At 47.8% G+C, this 26,296-nt stretch overlaps 1 protein-coding gene across 1 annotated transcript in view; it reads right to left on the reverse strand.

The window, feature by feature from the left end:
* The window catches only part of LOC148507867 (cysteine-rich hydrophobic domain-containing protein 2-like), a 46,058-nt gene that overhangs the window by 12,413 nt on the left and 7,349 nt on the right, over window positions 1–26,296 (reverse strand). Inside the window, exons 2-3 of the mRNA XM_088445570.1 lie at window positions 19,680–19,734; window positions 3,613–3,768 (exon numbers count right to left, since the gene is read on the reverse strand). Coding sequence (XP_088301696.1) covers window positions 3,613–3,768; window positions 19,680–19,734 — 211 coding nt within the window. The remainder of the gene's footprint in view (window positions 1–3,612; window positions 3,769–19,679; window positions 19,735–26,296) is intronic.

Here is a 26,296-nt window from a genome sequence, read left to right on the forward strand (position 1 = left end):
GAGACCACCCTGCAGCACCGCACCGCAAGGGCTTTAGCAGAAAGAACAGGGACAGTAATAAGGCTGACAGTCAGAAATGGAAAGTACAGGCAGCAGCGCTAGCACAGTCACATACAATGCAAAGAAACTCAATTCCTGCACTAACCAGCGCTGATAAATCAACTACACAGACACAGAGTCTGGTAGGACACAGCGCTGCATACACAGACCTGACCACAGCGGAGGAGAGGTATGCGGGGGGACCCAGACCACGATGCCTCCGTCCAGACTTCCAGCAGCGTTCACCATGCGTTCTAGAAGATGGCCGCCGAGGAGCAGAGAGGAGGCTGGCCTGGGGGAGGAGCGCTGCCACAGGGCCAGTCGGCGTGTTGCAGAGAGGGCTGTGTGCAGCGGGGGAGGCGCCGGCTGTGAGACAGGGAAGGCGCGCTCCCCTGGCATGCATTTAACCCCCGGGACGCCGCAGCGCTACCGCTCTACTGCGGTCCGCTGTCCCAGGGGGGTAGTGGAAGCGCAGGTTATATACCTGGCTCCACGCTGCAGCCAGTCCCCAGGGAGCCCCCTGCCTGGGGACTCAGGACCATGCAACAGCGGGGACCCACCGCGGGACCCCGCTGCTTACCTTGCTGTCCCCCTTGATTCCGGCCATGGTCTGGAACATCTGGAGTCACCGCTAGCTGTGACCCCAGATGCTCACCAGCATCCCCGGATCGGTACCGGCGTTCTGGTACCGGCAGGGGTGTAGGGAAGACAGCATGGACGTCAGGACTGACAGTCAATGCTGTACTTCCAGATACACAGCCACAGCTGCATGCAGAAAACTTCAGGGGCTCTTCTTAGCCCCCACTCCAACAGGTGCACCCGACTCCGGCCGGGCACCAAACTAAACTGAGATGCCTTGGCTCGGGGGCGGGGTATAGGAGGGGGACCCTAGTGCATCCTGGAAGGCTGAAAGCTTAACTCTATGGTGCCCGATGACTGACGTCACACCTATACCCCAAGGTATCCTGTGGATACCCTATGGACCCTGAAGTAGAAAAGAGTATTACTACAGTGTTCTGCCCAGGCTGTTTTTTGAGGGCGCCCCGCCCGGCAAGAAACAGCTTACCACCCAGCACTTCCTCCCGCCCCAATGCGCTGCGTCCCTGTACAACTTACTGCCTGGCACTGCCCCGCCCCAATACGCCGGATGGTGCAGCTCGGGCATGTCACAGTGCAGGGCGGTGTCAGGTTGGAGGGCAGAGATCCCTCCCCCTGTATAAAGCACGGGCGTGCTGGTTGGACGGGAGCAGTCACCTGAACACATTAAAGAGAGTAGTCCTGCATCCACTCTGTCTGTAGGAGCTGGAAAAAAAAAAATCTGTGGGGACAGTATTTGGGAGCCTGCAAGTGGTGACAGTATCTGGGAGCTGTTTAAAAAATAAATTCTGTGGTGCCAGCAAGTAGGGTAGGGCTCGACAAAACCCAGGGGCCAGGTACCAGATTTGGCTGCCTGGCAACCAGATTTGCAGCAACCCCTGCTGCCGCTAGTGTAGTGCAGACCGCGAACGCGATCCACACTACAGTTTACAAACACACAGCCGCCAGACTCTCATTGGCTGCTGCGTCCACGGAGTGAGCCGGATGGAGCTCACTCATGAGCTCCACCTTCTGGCTCCCCCCGCAGCAGGTGATGGGAGAGACGTCATGACGTCTCTCCCATAGTGCAGTAGAAGAGCGAGCCGGGACTCTGTTGCGTCAGGTAAGGTGTGTGTGTGTGTGCGCGTGCGTGCGTGCGTGCAAGGGGCACTGCATAGGGGGGGTGACCTCTACAGGGGGCACTGCATAGGGGGGGTGATCGCTACTGGGAACACTGTTCAGGGGGAGGGCACTACTAGGGGCAATGCATAGTGGGGACTACCACGGGCAATGCATAGGGGGGGACCACTTCTGGGGCAACTATATAAGGGGCACTGCATAGGGGGGCCACCACTCCTGGGGGCACTGCATAGGGGGGCCACCACTCCTGGGGACACTGCATAGGGGGGCCACCACTCCTGGGGACACTGCATAGGGGGGCCACCACTCCTGGGGACACTGCATAGGGGGGCCACCACTCCTGGGGACACTGCATAGGGGGGCCACCACTCCTGGGGACACTGCATAGGGGGGCCACCACTCCTGGGGACAAAGGATATTCTTGCACCTGGGCCCACCACCATTTAGTTTGGCCACTGCCGGCAGTGGCTTTGCTTGCCCGGGGTTTTTTGGCTGCGGAGGTGTGGTCTTTCTGGGGGTTGGTTGCCCGGAAGTGGGGGTGGTTAGCTGCTCAGCAATGTGGCTGTGGGAGGGTGGTTTACCTGGGGTATCCTGTTAGTGGTGTGGCCATGGGGGTTGGTTGCACGGGGCATAGGTGCTCAGTAATGCTGTCCCGGGGGAAGGGGGAGGGGTCTGGCTCCTACACTTTCATCCTGGCTCCTAGAATTTAGAAACATTTGTCAAGCCCTGAAGTAGGGACAGTATCTGTGGAGCCTGCAAGTGGGTTAGTTACCTAAAACCTGTTTAAAGGATACACATGAAGCAGAGCACACTAAATAACCTGATGTGGATTTCACTAGAGGGACCAGATCCTACAGACTTTGATTATGAAAAAGCTGCAGACGACTGGGCCTCCAAGAAGAGGAGAATTAATATATAAACTGTTATCTCAAGTTTAAATCATTAAAAGGTCAGGATTTAAAACCTTTTATTGTTGCAAAGGCCCCCACCCAACTACTTCTTGATGACACCCTGCTAGAAAAATTTATTTTTTAATTACAAAAACAGTAAAAAGTGTAATAAGTCTTAAAAAATGCCAAATGAACAATAGTGAAACTAAGAAAAGCCACCGCTTTTTGGCTACAGGATTTAGAAGGGCAATAATATTAATATGCAAAACTAGTAGTGTTTTGCATTTAATATTACTACCCTTTTAAACTCCAAAGGCCAGAATCATCGAAGAGAGTAGACATTGAAAATCCACAGCTGACCGTGACTATTAGAAGTAATCAGCCATGGTACTGTATGAGCTGAAAGATATATTATTGCCAACTGTGACCTTAAGGAAGCCATCTTGACTGGAAAATAAATTCTGGGCCCGACACCAATAATCATGATTGTGCAAAATGACAAATCAGAAAATGGATATAACAAAGAAAAGATTTGAGTAGGCATACCTATTTAATTGTATCCTACTGTATGTTCTGTGCATATACTCCTTAGACTTCCTAGTTTGAATACTAGAGTCAACTTCTTGTAATCATGGACTAGTACATTTATCTTACACTGTACCTATTTTTCATATTACCCAGCAAAATCTTAACCCCCCAAAAAAAAAAAACACATTTGGACTATATATGACCTAAGAAAACAGCCTACATACAAGGAAATAGAAGCAGAATAAATGTACAATTGCTGCAAGGGCCATACAATACAACAGATGCAGAACAGGCACGCTACAATTAAAAAATGAAAAGTTTCCTAACCTTACAACTATTGTCAAGAAATAAAATATAGGGTATGCTGATCCATTCAATGGTAAGGACCAATTGTAAACTCATTCATCTCTATAAAACTGTACATAGTGCAATTACTTACCCTTTTGTTCATGCATATAACCGGCCACAAACTGAAGCCCAGCGTACAACAGCAGCAGATACAGCCACATAGCAACCACTTCACATTAAGGGGGAGATTCTTCCTTAAGCATGCATTCACACGCCCAATACTAATTTTAAACTCTTCTGGGGCTACCTGCAATTACAAAGCATATTTGGTCTTTAATACATTATATAACCATGGAAGGTAATGAATGGACTGTAGGATCAACTCAGTTTTATCTGTAATACATATACACAATCTTTCTACAGATTGTATCCACTAAAATCAAACAAATATTTTGTAATAAACGACTATTCATAATATAAAGTAGTTCAAAACAAAGTATGCAATGTTATATGCTACACATTAACAGTGTACAATTATTTTGTTCATGTGTGACCGTGGAGACATATTACCTGTTATGAACTGTAACAGTAAATTGAGATGGATCATGATTAAAAAAATTATATATGTCATGAAACCCTTTTTCCTTTTATTGCACACCATGTGTTAGCAGCTTGTGTGGGCACAAGACTTGCTTCAAACAAAAAAAAAAAAATTAAGTGTGTATATGCGAGATAGAGAAAATTATATATATATATATATATATATATATATATATATATATAATTTTCTCTCTCTCTTATATATATATATATATATAATTTTCTCTATTTTATTTTCGTTATAGGGATGACATCGCGGCATTTAAAAAAAATATATTTGACATGAAATTATACCACCTGAAAAAGGTCAATTTGACAAGAAAATGTTTATACGGACAACAATACAGCAAGCACAAACTGTTTGTCTTCTAGGTTACTTTTGTACATTTTTTTTTGTCTCTTCAGAAGAGAAAAGATAAGAGGCCTAATTCCGGTTGTACTCCTCTTTACACCGTAAAGACACATTTATTTCCTTTAGGCATCTTCTTTTCTCCTCTTCTTCTTTTAAACACTGTTAAAAAGGGGGTCATAATATTTTACGACAGGATGCAAGGAGCCCAGCAAACAGAGAAAACCTAAGTAAGCCCAGCAGGCTTGATCTGGTTGGGGGTGGGGGGGGTCTGTATCATGACCCTATCAATCACCTGTCATCTCTGTTGACAATACCAGAAGAACATTTTATGACTCACACCCCTGAACTGCAGGCTTATCTTTCCATACAATTTCTCATTGTAGAGGGCATTAGGGCAGGAAACTGTGGTGTCTTCCCTTAAGGTCCAACAACTCACTTTGTTGTCACCTAGTGCATGTTAGGACCTATGGCACCATAAATCTTCAGGTAACTTTTTTTTGTAGTTGTCTGCAAGTCATAAGTACCACAAAAATAACTGTACATTACTAAAAAGGGAAAATAAATATATTCTAAACAAGAAGAATGGACTTTAATTTAAATTATTTTGAACATGGCTTAAATTAATTCAGTGAATTTGATATTTTAGTAAATTTCCAACTTTAAACATGATGAAAATCTCATAGTTTGGAACTTTTTTTCGTTTCATTTGGTGCTACACAGCCTTAGAGAATATTCATCAAGGGGCTATAAGGTTCCGATTTGATGAAACAGGCATTAGAGAATATTAATCAAGGGGCTATAAGGTCCGAGTTAATGGAAAATGCACGTTTTGAGTTACAAAGCCGCTAAATTTAAAGCAATAATTTGTTTGACTGGAAAACCATGTAGGTTATGTGTTAAAATACATTGCCACTTTAAAATTGAGCGGCTGATATAGCTGTATAGCTTGTAAGTTTAGGAGCAGGTCTCTCTCACCTCTGTCTGTTTTTATCTACTCTTGTTTTTCTATTGTTTGTTTCCCAATTTAAAGTGCAACGGAATATGCGGATAATTATATATATATATATTTTCCTTGTTAATAAATAAATAGTCTGATCTCTCCAACATGTATGGGAGTCTTTAGTTTCTGATTCAGGTGATTTTCAGTTGCTGTTTACGTTGCTTTTTAAGAATGAATAGAGCAGCAACATGCTTTATATCCACCTCCCCATCTGGATTATTAACATATTGGCAAGAACATGTCTACCTGTACGTTTTTATAAATACATTACTCTAACTTTCTGTGTTTTAGCTGGGATACATACAAATTAATAGTCATGCTGTTGACAGTCAATACGTTGACAGCATATCATCGACTGGACAATGCAGACACTGTTGTAATGTTATTAAAAGTATTGAAACAGTGTCGCCATTAAAACTTTGAACATGATCATGTTTAAAGTTCTAATGCCGACACGTTTTCAATGTTTTAAATAACATTACAACAGTGTCCGCCTTGTCCTGTCAATATCGTGCTGTCAGCAGCATGACGATCAACGAAGTAACGACTTCGATTTTCAGGCAAACTAAAGGCAGCCCTCATATTATGACATGATGCTCTGATCTGGATTCAGTTGCAGTTTGGTCATATCCAAAAATGCACTAATGAAAATCAAGTCAGTCAGAAGATAAAGCAATGTATTTACTGCTAATTGCAACAAGTACAAGTGAATGAACTAAAGTCACAATGTGCAAACCTCCCATTAAAAACTATGTTCTGTTCCACGGGTGATCAAAGTGATTTTAATGTATATATTACAGATGCAAGATAGATGGATCAATCTGTCTATCTTGCATTGGAAATCACTCAGGAATTTAAACATAACTGATCATTGCTATGCTTTTATCTGGCTACAGGCCTACCTGCACACATCCTTTAAAATGTAAGACCTTCCTGAAGCACCCCAGTTTGGATATGGCGAGTGCAATGGTCACAAATCACACTATGTTAGATCATTACATCCAACATGTTACAGGTGATTCCTTAGGTACCTAATAGCTACTAAGCTTTGGATAGGAAGGTCCTAACTTAAAAGGATGTGGGCTGAACTGGTTTGCGTACAGCTCAATTGTGCCATTGCCAGTTCAGGCCTCCATCTGTCAACATGTTCGTCTAGGTCATTATTGGCTTATGCATCCTGGTAGCCTCCATTTGACCTGAACACAAGGAAGGTTGCACAACACGTGTCACTGTGCCGAAAAACTAGGTCTACTATATGTACAACTAGCTGAAGTACCCGGCGTGGCCTGTGTTTAAATCTGTAAGTTAAGTTTTATTATGTGATGTAGTCCAAATCCATCCAGTGGAAGGCCCAGAACAGGTTCCCTGGGTCAAAGTTCTGCCCGTCGCATTCCACCATGAGGTCCGACCGAGACCCTAACCACTCCATTAGGCATTCCAGACCAATTGCCACCTCCCTGAAGTTTTCATCTATATCCAACCTGTGGAAGGCCCATAACAGGGTCCCCGGGTAAAAGTTCTGCCCATCGTCCCCTGGTAAAAGTTCTGCCCAAAGTAAACCAACAGAAGGTCCGACCGGGATCTCTACCCCCTAGTATGTGTTCAGGGATGCAATGTTACCACTCTGTGAAGTTTTCGTCCAAATAAATCTAGCGAAAGGCTCAGAACAGGCTCCCCGGGTCAAAGTTCTGCCCAGTGTACACCAATGGGAGGTCCGACCGGGACCCTAACCCCCATAAAACCTGATCAGGATAAACCTGGTCCACCTCGCGTTGGTTTCATCCCAATCGGTACAGGAGTGTCAGAATGCATAACCGAACAAACCAACCAATTAATTTATATATAAAAGATTACAGATAAGCTCTCATGAGCAGGGACCTCTTCCCTCATGTGCTTCTCTTTACATTTTCTTCTTCTCTCTACTCCCCATTAGGGCACCTAACACGGGACCACCAACTCCCGGCAGCTTATTGTGAGTGCTTTAATCACTATTTCAGCAATGTATATAAGTTGTGTCCCTGTCCTGCACTGTAATGTACTGTAAGTTACTTGTTTCTTGTTCACTTATTAGTTCTATGTACTATGTAAGGCGCTGCGGAACACTTGTGGCGCCATATAAATAAAGGATAATAATAATAATAATAAAGATATACAGAGACCCCTAGACAATCAACTATACAGTCATTTATAATAGTTACTAGTGACACGCCCCTGGTTTGCAAGTGAGCAATTTTGAATTTACAGTCTTATAAGATTGCTTTGTAGACAACATTAGTCGTTTTTCCTCCTAACGTCAACACAAATAGATTTTGTTTTGACGTGACATGCAAAAGGGCCACGTAAAAGTTGTCCATGAGAAAAACAGTCTCCACTTAGGTCAACTCCAGCCACATTAAGTGTCTGTCCCTGTGCTTATTTAGTGTCAAACCAAAGCAGACCCTTACCAGAAATGGACTTGAAATTAAATAATAGTTTTTCACATGAAATGAAACAGGAACGGTAAAAAAATGGAAAAGCTGAAATTTTGTATCAGCAAACAGGGCTACTTACATCAATTTTACTGGAGAAACCAGATAAGTATCAATCTCTACATGGTATAAAATAAAGTCTATAGTTGTGATATATCTTTAACTGTGGCCGCCTTACACAGCAGAACAGCCTAGGCGCCACGGCTAGCAGCCCACGAAGGACCCACAGACCGAGTAGAATGAGCCTTAACAGAGGCCGGAACAGGCAAACCCTCCTGTGCATTAGCCTCACAAATAACCAAACGAAGCCAGCGGCCTAAGTTCGTTTGCCGGGAGGCCAACCCCTCTTGTGAAAATCAAAGAGGACGAACAAGGAATCAGACTTCCGAATGGAACTAGTACAGTCTACATAAACTTTGGGAGCATGGACCACATCTAAGGAAGCCTCACCAGCCGAGAGATCAGGTGACTGAAATGCCGGCACAACCATTTCCTGATTAATGTGGAACTTAGAAACCACTTTAGGTAGAAAACCCGGGCGAGTGCGAAGCACTGCCCTGTCCTGATGAAAAATCAGATAAGGAGGGTGACAGGAGAGCGCCCCCAATTCTGATACTCTTTTGGCTGAAGCAATCGCCAGTAGAAAAACAAACAAACAAACAGTCTTAAACGTCAACCATTTGAGTTCCACCGACTCAAGAGGTTCAAATGGAGGACACTGTAAGGCATGAAGCACCACCACCAAAGGAGCCACTGGGGGAACAAGGGAGGCTGAATCCTGAGAACACCCTGGAAAAAGATTCGGATATCTGGCAGAGTAGCTATCCTACCCTGGAGCCACACAGATCGTGCAGACACATGAACTTTCAAAGACGCTAGGAGTAAGCCTAGGTCCAAACCAGACTGAAGGAACGCCAAAACTCTAGAAACACAAAACAGCAGGCTTGCGAGCTTGTAACATTGTGCTGATGACTGAGCTGGAAAAACCCTGCGACCTCAAGAGCCACGCCGTCAAAGACAGACTACCCAGATCCGGGTAAAGGTAGGGCCCCCTGAGACAACAGGTCCCGACGTTGAGGCAGAAGAAACGGAACATCGATGGAGAGTCCCCGAAGATCGCAGTACCAAGGACATCTGGGCCAAGCCGGAGCCACCAGCAGAAGCGTCCTGCCATCCTGTTTGAATTTCCGGAGAACCCGAAGCAGCCAGTTGAAACGTCCATTTCACTGACAGCGTGTCGACCAGGCTTGCGCCGGCGTCTTTTGTCCTGGACCCGTACTCAGGCAGCTTGTGGTTGTGATGGGAGGCCATGAGGTGCACCTCCGACAGTCCCCACCTGTCCATGAGTAGTTGAAATACCTCTGGGTGAAGGGACCATTCCCCGGGATGCACGTCGTGACGGCTGAGGAAGTCCGCTTCCCAATTGAGGACTCCTGGAATGAAGACTGCTGAGACGAATGGAAGGTGGAACTCCGACCAAGGCAGGATGCGCGACACCTCCGACATTGCTGCTCGACTGCGAATCCCCCTTGACGGTTGATGTACGTCACCGTGGTGGCGTTGTCTGACTGAACTTGCACTGCCCTTCCTTGAAAAGCGTGACCGGACAACTGGAAGGCCGCCCTGTACATGGCCCTAAGTTCCAGAATGTTGATGGGAAGAACCGCTTCTTCCGCCGTTCAACGGCCCTGAAGTGAAAGAGGACCTGACACTGCCCCCCAACCCCGGAGACTGGCATCTGTCGTGAGCAGAATCCAGTCTGAGATCCAAAAGGGGCAACCCTTGGTGAGATGTGACGTCTGAAGCCACCAAGCAAATGAATAGGCGCACCTCCGGAGACAACACCAGCATCTGAGTCCTGATCCAGTGTGGTAACCCGTTCCATTTGGATAGAATCAGCCTCTGCAGGGGCCTGGAATGAAACTGGGCATACTCCACCATGTCGAATGTCGACACCATGGACCCAAGAACTCTCATTGCCGAGTGAACCAACACCTGTTAACTCTTTAGACAACTGCTCACTTGTAGTTGTAGGGAGGAAATCTTTTCTGGAGTCAGAAAGATATTTGCTGACGAGAGTCCAGAAGGGCTCCCAAATGAATCATCCTCTGTGACGGAATGAGGGAGGACTTCTTCCAGTTTATCAGCCAACCGTGCAGTTGCAGACAAGCGATCGTCAGGTGCAGATGTTGTAAAAGTACCTCCGGAGAGCCTGCCAGCAATAGGAGGTCGTCCAGATACGGCAGAAGCCGTATACCCTGGCTGCGCAGATGGGCAGCCATGACAGCCATATTTTTGGTGAACACCCTTGGAGCTGTGGAAAGGCCAAAGGGCAGAGCATAAAATTGGAAGTGAAGGTGTGAAGGTGCTATAGGAACATGGAGGTAGGCGTCCTGGATGTCCAGGGAGACCATATAATCCCCTGGTTCCATAGCCAGAATGATGGAACGCAAAATTTCCATCCTGAATGTGGGCACTCTGAGGAACTTGTTCAACGATTTCGGGTTGAGGATAGGCCGATGAGACCCATTGGGTTTCGTAACCAGAAACAGAGAAGAGTAGTAACCTGTCCCGCGTTGAGAAAGCGTAACGGGTACAACGACCCCTGCTTTCAGCAAGGACTCTATGGCTTCCTGAATCTGCAAGGCCTTGGTCTTGTCCTGAGAAAGACTCGTGCAGAAGAACTGTTGGGGGGGGTTCTGTGACGGAAGGAAAGGGTGTACCCGAGAGACCACTTCTCGTACCCAAGTATCCGTGGTGGTATTGCACCAGCACTGGGCGAATTGAAGTCGTCGGCCTCCCATTCTGGGATCCCCCAGAGAGAGGCCCGTCCCATCAGGCTGAAGGCTTATCCTCTGGCTTGGAAGCAGGGTGTCTAGTGCACCAGGCCTGCTTCTTTGGTTTAGAGGCAGCCTTGGTTGACGACTGCCTCGGGAAGTACTGACCCTTGGACTTACCGCTCTCCAAGAACGAAGCCACAAAGACCGGCGAGCAGAGACCGCTGCTGACGAAACTCTTGAAGTCAGAAGACTGGCATCCAAAGACGCTTCTCCAATATAGGAAGCGGCATCCCTCATATGTCCAGCTAAAGCTCTCTGAACCTCCGGAGCTTCCTCAGGAAAAGTATCTTCCAGTACATTGGTCCAGCTCTCAATGGCATTAGCCACCCAAGAGATGGCCATGGACGGACGGGCAAGGTAGCATTCTCGATTAAGCAAGGTGTGGAATCCTTTAGGGATGAAATGGACGGCATAGGCAAGGTAGCACTCTTGATTAAGCGAGGAACATGAGAATCCACCAACGGCGGGGTTTCCCACTTTTTGCAATGACTTGCAGGAAACGGATAACTAGATGCTAAACTTTTCTGCGGCTGGAACCTCTTACTACGCGACTGCCAGGCCTCCGCCATATGATCAGTCAGCTGGTCAGATAGAGGGAAAACAGCCGAAGTCACTTTTGCCTACTTAAAATTTGGATACTTGGACTTAGGGTCAGGTGCGTCATCCTCTATATCAAGAATGGACTGCACCGCCCGCACATTAATGGAAGATTTCGTCTCCACTTCCCAGGCAGGGGAATCCGAATCAGAGTCCTCAGGCAATTCCCCCTCATCCGAGGACGCATCGGAGTCTGATAGCTGCGCAGACTGGGATGACATAACAGTGCCTTTAGATGCCTTTTGAGGTTTGTCACTATGCAACAAAAAGTTTTAAAAGATGAAGATGAGGCCGCAAAACTCTGGACTGAACTGGAGAATACATCCACACATGGTGGTTGACCAACCTGCGGGAGACCCAGGAAGGGAATGACGGACTGCTGCATCACTGGAGGAGACTGAATATACATATGGATTAACAGTCTGAGGCCTAGGGGGAGACTGCAATAATTGCGGTATACCAGGAGAAGGGGGGATAGCTGTTTGGGGTAACCCCCTATGGGGGAGAGCAGTTGGGACCACCAGACGGTCCGCGATGGAAGCCAGCACCTGAGAAAACACCGCCCAAGGATGATCCTGTCCCGAAGTTGGGGGGTTAGAGGGACCAGGTAACTGACGGCACCTCACACACAGCCCATCCTGTGATAAATCCTACATATTTACCCCTGCAGCGCAGCGTCTGCAGGAGAGCAGAGTGGGAGTCATAGAGCGCTCAACTTCCTCATCAGACATGAGATATATATATATATAGCGCAACACAACAGGGAAGCTCAGTGTTTACTCGTGGCGCACTCGCAAGCATGCAGCACACAAGCCCACAAATATGGCACCGTGTAGCACACAACTGTATGTGACCGACCTCACAAATAACAAGAGATATGGTAAGAACTTACCTTTGTTATCTCTGTTTCTACGAAGTCCATAGGGTCCACAGGGTTGACCTTGGGGTATAGCTGGATCTGGATCCATGGGCACCACGCAGTTAAAGCTTTGCTGCTCCCAGGATGCACTTGGGTCCGTCCTCCTCTATACCCCGCCCCGGCCACAGGCACCTCAGTTGGTAAGCAGCTAAGGCCGGAGGAGGAGACTAAACAGAGAGAAGGAAGACTGGAACACACAAGAAACCATACTCACAGAAATGGGAGACGGAAAACCGGTGACCAGCCACACAGCCCATTTGAAGCCAGGTGCGTCAGGGCGGGCGCCCTGTGGACCCTATGGACTTCGTAGAAACAGAGATAACAAAGGTAAGTTCTTACCATATCTCTTGTTTTCTACTTCAGGGTCCATAGGGGGTCCACAGGGTTGACCTTGGGGATGTCCCAAAGCAGTTCAACTAAGGGCGGGGACGCTCCTGTGCTGAAAGGAGTACCCGGCGCCCGAAGGATGCATCCTGAGAGGCGAAAGTGTCAAACGCATAGAACCTCAAAAACGTTTGAATTGAAGACCAAGTGGCCGCCTTACACAGCTGAACAGCGGAGGCGCCACGTCTAGCAGCCGACAGAACGAGTGGAATGAGCCTTAACAGAGGCTGGCACAGGTAAACCCTCCTGTGCATAAGCCTCACAAATAACGGAACGAAGCCAACGGGCTAACGTTTGCTTGTTGGCAGGCCAACCCCTCTTGTGAAAACCGAAGAGGACAAACAAAGAATCCGACTTCCTAACCGAAGCAGTCCGATCCACATAGATTCTAAGTGCCCGGACTACATCTAAGGAAGCCTCACCAGCTGAAAGATCAGGCGACTGAAAAGCTGGCACAACAAGTTCCTGATTAATGTGGAACTTCGAGACCACTTTGGGCAAAAACTCAGGACGAGTGCGGAGCACCGCTCTGTCCTGATGAAAAATCAGAAAAGGAGGGCGACAGGAAAGCGCCCCCAACTCTGACACCCTCCTGGCAGAAGCAATTGCTAGGAGAAAAACGGTCTTGAACGTCAGCCACTTGAGGTCCACCACCTCAAGAGGCTCAAAAGGATGACCCTGCAAGACCCGTAGCACCACCGCCAAGTCCCAAGGAGCCACAGGAGGCACGAAGGGAGGCTGTATCCTGAGAACACCCTGGAAAAAGGTGTGAACATCCGGTAGTGTAGCAATCCGACGCTGAAACCACACGGACAATGCAGACACATGATCCTTCAGAGAGGCCAGGCGTAAGCCGAGGTCCAAACCTGATTGAAGGAACTCCAAGATTCTGGAAACCCGGAACACCTGAGGATCATAGTTTCTGGATTCACACCACTGAAAGTAAGTGCGCCACACCCTGTGGTAAATCTGTGCGGAGGCAGGCTTGCGTGCCCTAAGCATGGTACCAATGACTGAACTGGAGAAACCCCTAGACCTCAAGACGGCTGTCTCAAGAGCCACACCATCAAAGACAGCCAACCCAGATCCGGATAAAGGCAGGGCCCTTGAGACAACAGGTCCCGACGCTGAGGAAGAAGGTACGGAGCGTCGATGGAGAGACACCTCAGATCGGAGTACCAAGGACGTCTGGGCCACGCCGGAGCAACCAGCACGAGCGTGCCGCCGTCCTGCTTGAATTTCCGCAGAACCCGAGGAAGTAAGGATATCGGAGGAAACAGATACGCCAGGTGAAACGTCCATTTCACCGACAGCGCGTCTACCAGACTGGCGCCTGCGTCTCTTGTCCTTGACCCGTAAACGGGCAACTTGTGATTGTGACGGGAGGCCATCAAGTCCAGCTCCGGCAGCCCCCACCTGTCCACGAGTAGCTGAAACACCTCTGGGTGAAGCGACCATTCCCCGGGATGCACGTCGTGACGGCTGAGGAAGTCCGCCTCCCAATTGAGGACTCCGGGAATGAAGACTGCCGAGATCGCTGGAATGTGACACTCCGCCCAAGCAAGGATGCGAGACACCTCCGACATTGCTGCCCGACTTCGAGTTCCTCCTTGGTGGTTGATATACGCCACCGTGGTGGCGTTGTCGGACTGCACCTGAACCGGCCGTCCGTAAAGAGCGGGACCGGACGACTGCAGGGCCCGATAAACCGCCCGCAGTTCCAGAATGTTGATGGGAAGAAGAGCTTCTTCCGCAGACCAACGACCCTGAAGTGACAACGAGCCGGTCACTGCCCCCCAACCCCGAAGACTGGCATCCGTCATGAGCAGGACCCAGTCCGGGATCCTAAAGGGACGCCCCTCGACCAGATGAGCTGTCTGAAGCCACCAAGCCAAAGACTGCCGAACCTCCGGGGACAACACCAGCAACTGAGAGCGGATCCGGTGAGGTAACCCGTTCCATTCCGATAGAATCAGCCCCTGCAGAGGCCGGGAATGGAACTGGACAAATTCCACCATGTCGAATGTTGACACCATGGAACCCAAAACCCTCATAGCCGAATGGACCGACAGGCGGCAACTGCTCAGGCAACTGTGTATCCTCAGCTGCAGGGAGGAGACCTTCTCCGGGGTCAGGAAGATCCTTTGCTGCCGAGAATCCAGCAGGGCTCCCAAATGAACCATCCGCTGAGATGGAATCAGGGAGGACTTTTTCCAATTTATCAGCCACCCGTGCGCTTGCAGGCAAGCGACCGTCAAGTGGAGATGATGAAGCAGTACCTCCGGGGAACTCGCCAGCAACAGGAGGTCGTCCAGATACGGTAGTAGCCGTACATTCTGGTTCCGAAGATGTGCGGCCATGACCGCCATAATCTTCGTGAACACCCTCGGTGCCGTGGAGAGACCAAAGGGTAGCGCCCGGAACTGGTAATGGTGTTGAAGGATAGCGAACCTCAGATACAGCTGGTGCGAAGGTGCTGTCGGAACATGGAGGTAGGCGTCCTGGATATCCAGGGACACCATGTAATCCCCCGGTTCCATCGCCAGAATGATGGAACATAACGTTTTCATCCTGAACTTGGGAACTCTGAGGAATTTGTTCAGAGACTTCAAGTTGAGGATAGGGCGATGAGAACCATTGGGTTTCCGCACCAGAAACAGAGAAGAATAGAACCCCGTCCCTCGTTGTAATTGAGGAATGGGAACAATGACCCCTGCTGTCAGCAAGGACTCTATAGCTTCCTGAATCTGTAAAGACTTGGTCGTATCCTGAGAAGGACTCGTGCAGAAAAACTGGTGGGGCGGTCTGTGCCGAAAAGACAGGGCGTACCCCTGGGAGACCACTTCTCGAACCCAGGCATCCGTGGTGATATTGTGCCAGCACTGGGCAAATAGAAGAAGTCGGCCTCCCACTCTGGGGTCCCCCAGAGGGAGGCCCGTCCCATCAGGCAGAAGGTTTATCTTCCTGCTTGGAAGAAGGGCGCCTGGCACTCCAGGGCTGCTTCTTGGGCTTAGAAGCGGCCTTGGTCGTCGACTGCCTCGGGAAGGACTGACCTTTTGCCTTGCCCTGAACCCGAAAGGACTGAAAAGCAGAGCTCCGTACCTTGGTAGGAGCAGAAGCCGAAGGGAGGAAGACTGATTTAGACTTAGCCAGAGTGTCCTCAATTTTGTCCAAGTCTGGACCAAAAAGCAACTCCCCATTAAAAGGTAAGGCCTCCAGTCCCTTTTTGGAGTCAGCGTCAGCTCTCCAAGACCTCAGCCACAAGGACCGACGCGCCGACACAGCTGCAGACGACACCCGAGAGGTTAGCAGGCTTGCGTCTAACGATGCTTCCCCAATGTAGGAAGCCGCATCCCTCATTTGACCTATCAACGCTCTCTGGATCTCCGGAGCATCTTCCGGAAAGGTATCCTCCAAAGCATTGGCCCAGCTCTCGATGGCCTTAGCCACCCAAGAGATGGCCATGGACGGACGGGCCACCGCCCCCGAGAGAGAGTAGATAGACTTCAAACAAGTCTCCACCTTCCTGTCCGTGGGATCCTTCAGAGAGGAGATCGACGGCAAAGGCAGCGTAGCGCTTTTAATTAAGCGGGTAACGTGGGAATCCACCGCTGGAGGAGTTTCCCACTTCCTGCAATGAGCCTCGGAAACGGATAGTTCGAAGCCAACCGCTTCTGCGGTTGGAACCTCTTGCTGGGCAACTGCCAGGCCCCTGCCATATGATCCGCCAATTGATCGGACAGGGGAAAAACCGTCGAAGCTACCTTGGCCTTTTTAAAATTTGAGTATTTTGACCTGGGGGCGGGCACATCCTCCTCAATGTGAAGGATGGCCCGCACCGCCCTAACCAATGCCGGCACATTAATGGAAGACTTAGCCTCCATCTCCTGGGCCCCGGCATCCGAGTCAGAGTCTTCATGGATCTCCCCGTCATCCGAAGACACGACCGTGTCCGTGAACTGAGCCGCCAGTGAAGCCGGAACGGAACGCTTGGACGCCCGTGGGGGTAAATCACTGTGCAACATATGTTGAAAAGCCGATGACGAAGCCGCCAGACTCTGAACAGAGCTGGAGAGGACGTCCACCCAAGGCGGGGGTACTGCCTGAGGATACCCCTGAAAAGGTACCATCGACTGCTACGGCACCGTGGGGGTTTGCACGTATACCGGCAAACCCGCATAAGGACCCACAGTCTGAGACCCGGGAGGAGACTGCACCAGACGAGTCACACCCGGGGAACGGGGCATGGTAGGCTGGGGCAACGACCTAGAAGGGGCCGCAGTCGGGACCGCAAGTCGGTCCGCGATTGACGCCAGCACTTGCGTAAACATTGCCCACGGAGGATCCTGCGCCACCGGGGGTTTAGAGGGTCCAGGTACCAACTGGCACCGCCCGCACAGACCGTCCTGAGACAATTCTGCCCCATCAACCCCTGCCGAACAGCGTCGGCAGGAAAACAACACAGGAGCCTCGGAGCACTCATTCCCCTCATCAGACATGACACAAACTTTTTTGCAAAAAAAGTGTCTCACCGAAACGAGGTAAGGCGTACAACACCCACGCACTCCCAAGTATGCAACCCAAACAGCCCACAATATGGTACTGAGGAGCATACCGCAGTATGTGACGGACCTCACAAATACGTAGATTTATATAAGTGAGGTACACAGAAAGAACACCCCTCCCCCACGCACCTGCGGGCCGTAGGAGAAGGAAAGGGATAGGTAAAAAGCTGACAGTAAGTAGAAAATAAGCACAGACAGCAGCACTAGCAAAAGTCACATACCATGCAGAGAAGTTATACTCACTGCACCTTCCGCTACAATCAACCTCCCAGATTCAGTGTCTGGGAGGGCTATAGCGCTGCGAACACTGTCCTTTGCAGGGGGAGAGGTACGCAGGGGGACTGGTCCACTGGAAGCCTGCCTGGGAGCTCTGCGATGCTGCCTGAGGAAGATGGCCGCCGGAGAGCTCTGAGGAGGAGTGGCCGAGTGAGAACAGCCCAGCGACGCCAGCACACATGAGAGAAGGCGCGCTGGGCTGAGGGGAGGAGCGCTGAAGCAGGGAAGGCTGCCTCCCCTGCTAGTACTAAACCCCCGGGGAAGCCGGTTCCCCGCCGGTACTTATACCCCGGGGGCCAGCGGACACGCGGGGTATTCCTGAAGAGGGGGAGCCCGCCTCCGCTACTAGCGCCGCCGGTCTGTCCCCAGAGACCGGCGGCATGAAGACTGCATTTTCCCCGCGTGCAGCGCTGACAGCGCTGCACGAGGCTTACCTGGCCCCTTCAGTCCGGCAGCAGTCCTTGGGTGGTCCCGGAGCCACGCTAGCACTGACTCCGGGGTCCCGCTGCGATCCCCGGATCAGTACCGGCGTCGCAGCGCCAGCGGGGCTGTTGGAGCGGCAGCATAGACGTCCAGATGGACAGTCTGATGCTGCCGCTCTGAAGACAGTAAAAATAAAATAATAAAATCTTCTTCTTTTTTTTTTTTTTTTAAAATAAAGAATAAAGCTTAGGGGCTGCTTATGCAGCCCCACTGCGCAGGGTGACCCGACTCCGGCCGGGCACCAACTAAAACTGAGGTGCCTGTGGCCGGGGCGGGGTATAGAGGAGGACGGACCCAAGTGCATCCTGGGAGCAGCAAAGCTTTAACTGCGTGGTGCCCATGGATCCAGATCCAGCTATACCCCAAGGTCAACCCTGTGGACCCCCTATGGACCCTGAAGTAGAAATATTAATTTATATAAGTGAGGTCCAAGAAAAGCCCTTCCCACACACACCTGTCAGGGCTGTAGGAGAAGGAAAGGGATAGTTATAGACTGACAGTAAGTAGAAATAAAGCACAGTCAGCACTAGTAAAAGTCACATACAATGCAGAAAGTCAATACTCACTGCACCTTGTCACTACAATCAACCGCCCAGATTCAGTGTCTGGGAGGGCTATAGTGCTGTGGACACTGTCCTTCAGCAGGGGAGACCCGTCCACGCGCTGCCTGGGAGATCTGCACCGTCACTGGAGAGAATATGGCTGCCGAGACCTCAGAGGAGGAGTGGCCGCAGGAGGAAGCAGCTCAGCGTCGCCAGACCTGAGCGGAAAGGCACGCTGAGCTGAGGAGCCGCTAGACAGGGAAGACTGCCTCCCCTGGCTAGCAATTAACCCCAGGGACGTTGGCTCCCGCTGCCGGCATAATTCCCTGGTGGTCTAGTGGTCCTGCGGGGTATTCCTCCGTAGAGGGGAAGTCCGCCGCCACTGCTAGCGCCTCCGGTCTGTCCCCAGAGACCGGAGGCATGCGACTGCATAGACAAGCGGGTCACCATAAGCAGTGTCCCGCGTCTTACCATATCCCCAGCGCTCTGGCAGCAGTCGTGGGAGTACCCAGAGCCTGTGCTAGTACCGATTCTCGGGTCCCGCCGCGATCCCCAGATCTGTACTGGCGTTGCGGCGCCAGCGGGGTGTAGGAACGGCAGCTTGGACGTCCAATGGATAGTCTGATGCTGCCGCTCTGAAGAGTTAGTTAAAAACAAAAAAATTAAATTAAAAAAAAAAAAAAAAACTTAAAAAATAAGCTTAGGGGCTGCTAAGCAGCCCCCATGCGCTAAGGGTGACCCATACCGGCCGGGCACTAACTAAAAGTGAAGTGCCTGTGGCTCGGGGTATAGAGGAGGATGGACCCAGTGCATCCTGGGAGCAGCAAAAGCTTTAACTGCGTGGTGCCCGTAGCTCCAGATCCAGCTATACCCCAAGGTCAACCCTGTGGACCCCCTATGGACCCTGAAGTAGAAAGGATGTATAGTGTAAAACATTTGAAGCAAATGTTTATACATAATTTCCAAATACAATAAATGATGTGTGTGTTTAAATTGTGGACAATGCCCAGTAAAATAGTAGGTTTCATTTCCAATGCCCCACAAATCAATCACAAATATGCAGACTGAACTATAGTTTGTTGCCCTGTTCCTGATGAAGTCACACATACTCTGTACAACAAGCTGCACTTAGAATAAAGCCACTAGGAGTGGTGAAAACATCTGTAAACTGAAGCATTCCCACAATGCTTACCTTGCCTGTAAGGACAGAAGGGAATTCTGCATCAAATTTGTTGCTTAGACCAAACCTATGAGAAGTAAAAATATACATAAGTTTTGACTACATCCATTTTTTCAAATCAAGTTATTTAAAAGCACAGAAATCTCATTATGTTTCTTAAAGCTTTTGCATATAATCTGTTTGATCGGATTATTTACAAATACAATTAAATAAACAAACATTTGTGCATAAAGACTTAGGGGTCTATGTACTAAACTATGTTAGGAGATAAAGTGAAGTGATAAGGTACCAGCCAATCAGCTCCTAACTGCCATGTCACAGGCTGTGTTTGAAAAATGTCAGTTAGGAGCCGATTGGCTGGTACCTTATCACCGTTCACTTTATCTCCTAAAAACAGCTTAGAAAATAGACCCCTAAGTACATTAAATGAACGTAATGGAGCTAGCAGCAGTTAAAACAGCCCATTCAAAACACCACCACATTTCTTGTACTGTATTGAAGAAAATTGCATCTTCCACCCCCAACCAGAGAACCACCTTCCTCCCAAACTGTAGTTAATCATTTCACTTTCTTAGTAGACATTTGTTTAAAGGGGAGGACAGTGGTAGGAAAAACAAGGGACCTCTGAGGTATACTCATGGCTAACTGTTGTGTTTATAAAAATGTAAGACCCTTGAGCCATACTTCAATCATGGGTAAATTGTTTTAAGGCATTCTGGGGGATGCAGCAATAATTTGTAGCTATAATAGTAAAGAAGGATGGAATGTAGGTGACGGATACTGGAAATGTATAATTTTTGGGACCAAAATGCATTGAGTCTTTTTCATCCTTACTATTAACACATTTAGAATGGATATGCACATTACAGAAGTACAATTATCTCTGTTAAGTCTGAGGTTTTATCGTCTGACAAATGTAAATGTCGCCTACGCCTATTAGGGGAAATGTGGTTACAGATGATGTTGTAAGGTCTCATATATGAAATAAAGAAACATAAGAAAGGTCTCAAATAAGAAAGAAACAATCATAGGCATACACAGCCACACATACAAATATGAAACCAAGGGCCTGATTCAGAGCCAGACGCAATTAGCGCTCGCTCGTCCAGAAAATAGGGGTGGCTATTCAAATCAACCGTTCGCTCTTTGCGGTCTGTTCACGCCTCTAGGTCTGAACGAGCGAACCAAACTTGCGGTCGTTTTTTTTAAAAATACGCCCCCTGGCCGCTCGCATCCTACGTCATGTCCGCTATTTATTAGATTAATCGAGTACATCGACCAGGGTATTCTTGGGGTTGGTTTTTCCTACCACAATTTTGCGAGCAGTTCTGACTATAAAATAACCCAGTGACGTGGTCAATGACGCTACTGTTTTAATTATGCACACCCATAAAACGCCCGTTTTGACCTTTAAGCAGGCCTGCGTTCAGATCTCCACTCCCCGTTTTCAAGCACCTTCCCCTGTTACCACCCACAAACGCCTCATCCTGTCACTCAAATTAGCAGGCATTCGCTATTTTGCGAGCACATGAATTTCGACCGCACTGACTGGTTCACGCATGCGTATAACGATCCGTACGCATGCGCAGTTGGGCAAACATAACTTGGAATTTGGTCTGGCAGATTGAAATTGTGGGCAAGTATCAGAACTTTATAGGTATTAATGTATTTGTATACCATCAGCAATTTCCTATTCCATTTGTATTATGTTGGCTACAAATGATCAGGCTTTAAAAGATGGCCATGATCCTACAGATAATCATCCCAATTCCTGAGTGGAAAGACCAGTCAGCTTTGGCTGCATGTGTGACAAAACTGTAATAGATCCACACACTTGGCATTATAAGATAATAACTCTCTTTAGTTAAACCAATAACAGATTTGTTTAGATATTTGGTGAGATAAAATATTTACATTAAAAGTTATATAGCGCTTACATAGTCTGTTAACGGGCCTATACCATTTGCCGACTTTCTGCAGGATGCGACCAAAACCAGGAGGTTTTGGTCGGAACGTGCAGAAAGTCTGCAAGTGGATAGCTGGCAAGGACCAGCGACACGCGTGCACGCTGGGTCCTTGCCGACCATCTATCGAACATGGTCGTCAGGTTCGGCATGTTAATAGATAGGGAGGTTGGGTTCCTGCACTGAAGACATTCAGTGAACATCTTTCAGTGCGTGCCTGTACCTCAGCGACATGAAAGTCTGACCGCTTTACGTTCAGACTTTCATGTCTTTAAATGGATAGGCCCCTTAACTCTTTACAATTGGGAACACAGTAATAAAACAAGACTGGGTGTTAACAGAGAGGTAAGAGGGCCCTGCACGCTCGATTACAATCTATAGATTTACATTTCTGTATATATATTAACAAACGACAGACAATAGATTCCCTTGGAGAAAGAAGGTTGGTCATACATAAGTTGATCCTACTGCAAGTATAGGGTCTATTATCAGAAACGCTTAGGGCGGAGTTCAATACTTTATAGCCGCTATCGCACCCGACGGAGCTATTCAACTCTTGCTCCTGTCGGGCACGATGAGCCGCCAGCGCTACATTTCAGCTCGCAAGCCCCTGGGGGATGAGAGCTGAAATGTGTGAAAAGTGACATGTTTGGGCGCCCAAACATCACTTTTCGCGATCGCGCCCAGCACTTTGGTCGGGTTTAGCTGCTTTACGCTGCTAAACCTGACCTCTATGGGCGCGATCAGCGCGAACATCTTGGACAATTGTATAGTGGCCCGCGATCTCCTGTCACTTTAGACGGGAGATGCGGGCCACGAATACAACTGAATTCCGCCCTTAGAACTTAAGGTTTCCTGGATAGGATGCTCTTCCATAATATAAAGCACCATACCCAAACAAACTTGCTAAGCACTGTAGGAAGAAACACTGATCATGCCTGTGTGTATGTCAACATCACTGAAATGAAACAACGCTTTACATCTTAAACTTTGGAATTATCTGAATAATGGGATTTCGGAGAACTAGTGTTCCCGCTAGGCTGTTTTAGTGGGGCACCACCTGAACTAAGGGGGCAAAATGCACCTTGCCCTTTTAGTGGTGCCACACTACAACAACCTGCCCTGTGCCTTCTCAAACCACAGGGTCCCGTGGGTGAGAAAAGTTGCGGTGACCAGTCTCAAAGACACGCCCCTTCCCAAGTCGACCAGGCCCCCAAAGGCGCGCACAGATACCCCTTTCATGCGCCCTAGTGGGAACACTAGATAACAGATCCCATACTAGACATAAATATGGGAGACCATATTGGATGAGATTCAGCCATTCAGGACTGAGCTGAATCTCTACCAGAACAAATAGGGGCCTGTCAATATGGCCAGAAAATAACCACACACACTGAAAAATAAGTAGCAAATTATCCTAACCGATAATTCCATTTCTTCATAGAGACCCCATTCCAGTCATTACAATGGAATAACATTCCTCCTTCTATAGTTTAGACAGGACGTTTTCTAGGGACCGTCCACCTGCTGGTATATAGCCTCACTCCTCCCCTTCCTCTGTGCCTTTCGAGTGTCTCCATATAATAGGTCCCTGGAAAAACACTACAAGGGGAGGATATTCTGAAGGCTGCCATGGGGTCTCGATGAAGAAATTCAATTATCGGTGAGTACAGATGTGTCCACATACATCTATCCTCCGTGCGCTAAAAGTCACGCTGCACAACACGGGAGCTGTGTGACTCGGTAGCGCCGAGTGTCTTTTCGTGCCACTTTTTACCTTCAAATGTGTCTTATTCACAGTGTGAATATTTAGCACAAGCAGCTCCTGCTGATTAAAATGATATGCAGCATGCCTATGTTTTGTATGTGACTGCGGGTGTATCTGCATGCAAAAAGCTGCATTACAGTGTTACAGCCTGTGACACTAAATTAGCATTTTGCATGCAGATACACGTGCAGTCGCTCACAGAATACAGGCATGCTTTGCGAATAAGACACATTTGAAGGTAAAAAGTGTCACAGGAAAAGATGCTCGGCACTACAGAGTCACGCCACAGCATGGCACGACTAGAAGGGCTGTTTAGCGCGCAAGGAGATGTATGAGGACCTCTGTATAATTTGCTACTTTCTTCTACAATCCCCCATGGCAGCTATTATAATGGGAAATACCAAAGCAGAATAAGGGGTCAGGACGATAAAACCAACAAGATACTTTATCATGCCAATTTATTTGGCAAGTGCCCCTTGCAAATCATGACCCCCAAAGTGGGCGATAGAAACATTAAGAGCATAATATTTAGAGAACATATAAATTGAATGAAGACCATGTGGCTGCTTCACAAATATCTCTCACTGAATCTTGAGCCTTCCTTGCTCATGAAGTAGCCATTCACTAGTTGAGTGTGCCTTAATCACAACTGGAACCTTCCGATCTTCATTTTTGTACAAGAATATGATCAGCTCTCTAATCCATCGTGAAATAGTTTGTTTCGTGGGAGCATAACCTTTTTTATTTCCACCTGGAATAATGAACAAGTGTTTAGATTTTCTACTAGCCTTCATTCTTTCAAGCTAAACAGTAATTCCTCCAACAAGATCCAACGTATGCCATTTTTCTCCTTTTCATTCTTAGGGTCAGGATAAAATGAGGGTAATATGAGCTCTTTATTTAAATGAAAAGATGTTAGCAATTTAGGTAGAAAAGATGGTGTTGAGAACAAAACCAGCCTATCAGCCATAACATTTAAGTAAGGCTATTCTGCCTACAAAGCTTGCAGCTCACAGACTCTCCTAGCTGAAGTGATTGCTACAAGAAATATAATTTTCCAAGTAAGAAATTTTAATGGAACATTATGTAAAGGTTCGAATGGATTCATCATTAGGGAACTCAGGACAACTTCAAGTCCCAAGGAGTTACAAAAGATTTGATGGTTGTACAGATTATTTTAATAGCCTGACAGAATGTTTTAATTAAATCTTCTTCACCCAGCCATCTATCCAATAGGACACTCAATACTGCTATTTGCCCCTAGTTAGTTGAAATTGCCAGACCTTTTGAAAACCCCTCATATAGGAATTGCAAGGCTTGCGCAGTTGTTGACTTGATAACATCCTCAGCAGACCCTTTCCAGGTAATAAATCTTTTCCAGACTTTGGAATATATCTCTAAGGAGACCACGTCCCTTGCTTGCAACAGGCCATGGATTACTTGTACAGACAGGCCTTTATCCTTCAACAGGTTCCACCAAATCTCCACGCCTCAGGCAGAGTTTTTGTGAGTCTGGGTGGTAAACTAGCCCCTGATGTAGAAGATCTGGCCAGATTGGCATAGTCCACGGCTCCTGTACTGCCAAGATCATTGCAGATGCAAGCAACGCTCACCTTGGCCAGAAAGGAAGAAACGCCACTACTGCCACCGAGTTTTCTCTTAGCTTAATTAAACCTCGAGCTATTAGTGGGAATGGCGGAAAGATATAACCCAGTTGGAACTTCCATTGTATTGAGAGAGCATCCACTGCTTTTGTCTGGGGAAGACCATATCTGGAAAATAAGTTTTTTACCTTCCTGTTGCCATCAAGAACAACTTTCCTGCTGAGGAAGTCTGCTAATACATTTTGTTTCCCTGGCACATTCATTGCTGTTAAAGATTTGATTATTTTCTGCCCATGTCATAATTGTTGCATTAATAAACAACTTCTTGTACCTCTTTGATGATTCAAGTGCACCACAACAGTTATATTGTCTGAAAAGCCTCTTAGGAGTGATCCTGTTAATTAATTTCAGAAACAACATATTGCTTTTCCAGACTGCTCTTACCCCTCTCCAATTTGATGACATCAGTTTTTCTTTTAGGGTCCAACTTCCTGGTTTCATTTGTTGATTGATATGAGCTCCCCATCCTGAGGAACTTGCATCTGTTGTCATTACCAAAAACTGTGATTGGGCAAGAAAGGATGCTCTGCTTCTTAATTTTTTGTCCATCCACCAAAACAGGGATTGTCTTGTCCTCCGATTCAATTTGACTAGGGAATCTAATGGATATTTTTTTCCTACTGTACTGAATTTCATTGAAGACACCTCATTCTCCATTGGGTCCTAAGAACTAGAGCTGATGGCATCTGCCATAGGTAAAGGAGGCGAAGTCCTAATCTTAGAGGGAAACTGTCACTTTCCATCATGAATGCATCCAAAGCTTAAATCTTTGTGCATCTTTCTTATGACATAATTACTTTGAACCTTCTGGTATATATTTGTACCCCACAAAACTGAATCTTTTTTTCTGGGGTCAAGTGATTTTTTCCCCAATTCACAATCCATCCGTGGATCTGAAGAAACTGTCGTATAATCAAAGGAATCCGCAGAGAAAGATTTTGTGTGAGAAGCACATTGTGTTGACCAACATAAAGATATACTGTACATATAGACCTATTACAGGGTTCACATCACTCTAGTTGGTGGTGCTCCCTAGAGCCAAAGAATATGCACATATAATGGAAGAGAAGACTTTCTTGTGCCCCAGAAAGTCTTCTCTTCAATTATATGTGCATATTCTTTGGCTCTAGGGAGCACCACCAACTTCAGTGATTTGAACCCTCTAATAAGTCTACATGTATATCTTTATGTTGGTCAACACAATGTGCTTCTCACACAAAATCTATCTGTGCG

Source organism: Taudactylus pleione, unplaced genomic scaffold (assembly GCF_031769625.1).
Source record: "Taudactylus pleione unplaced genomic scaffold, aTauple2 ptg000381l, whole genome shotgun sequence".
In the NCBI taxonomy this organism is placed as follows: Eukaryota; Metazoa; Chordata; class Amphibia; order Anura; family Myobatrachidae; genus Taudactylus; species Taudactylus pleione.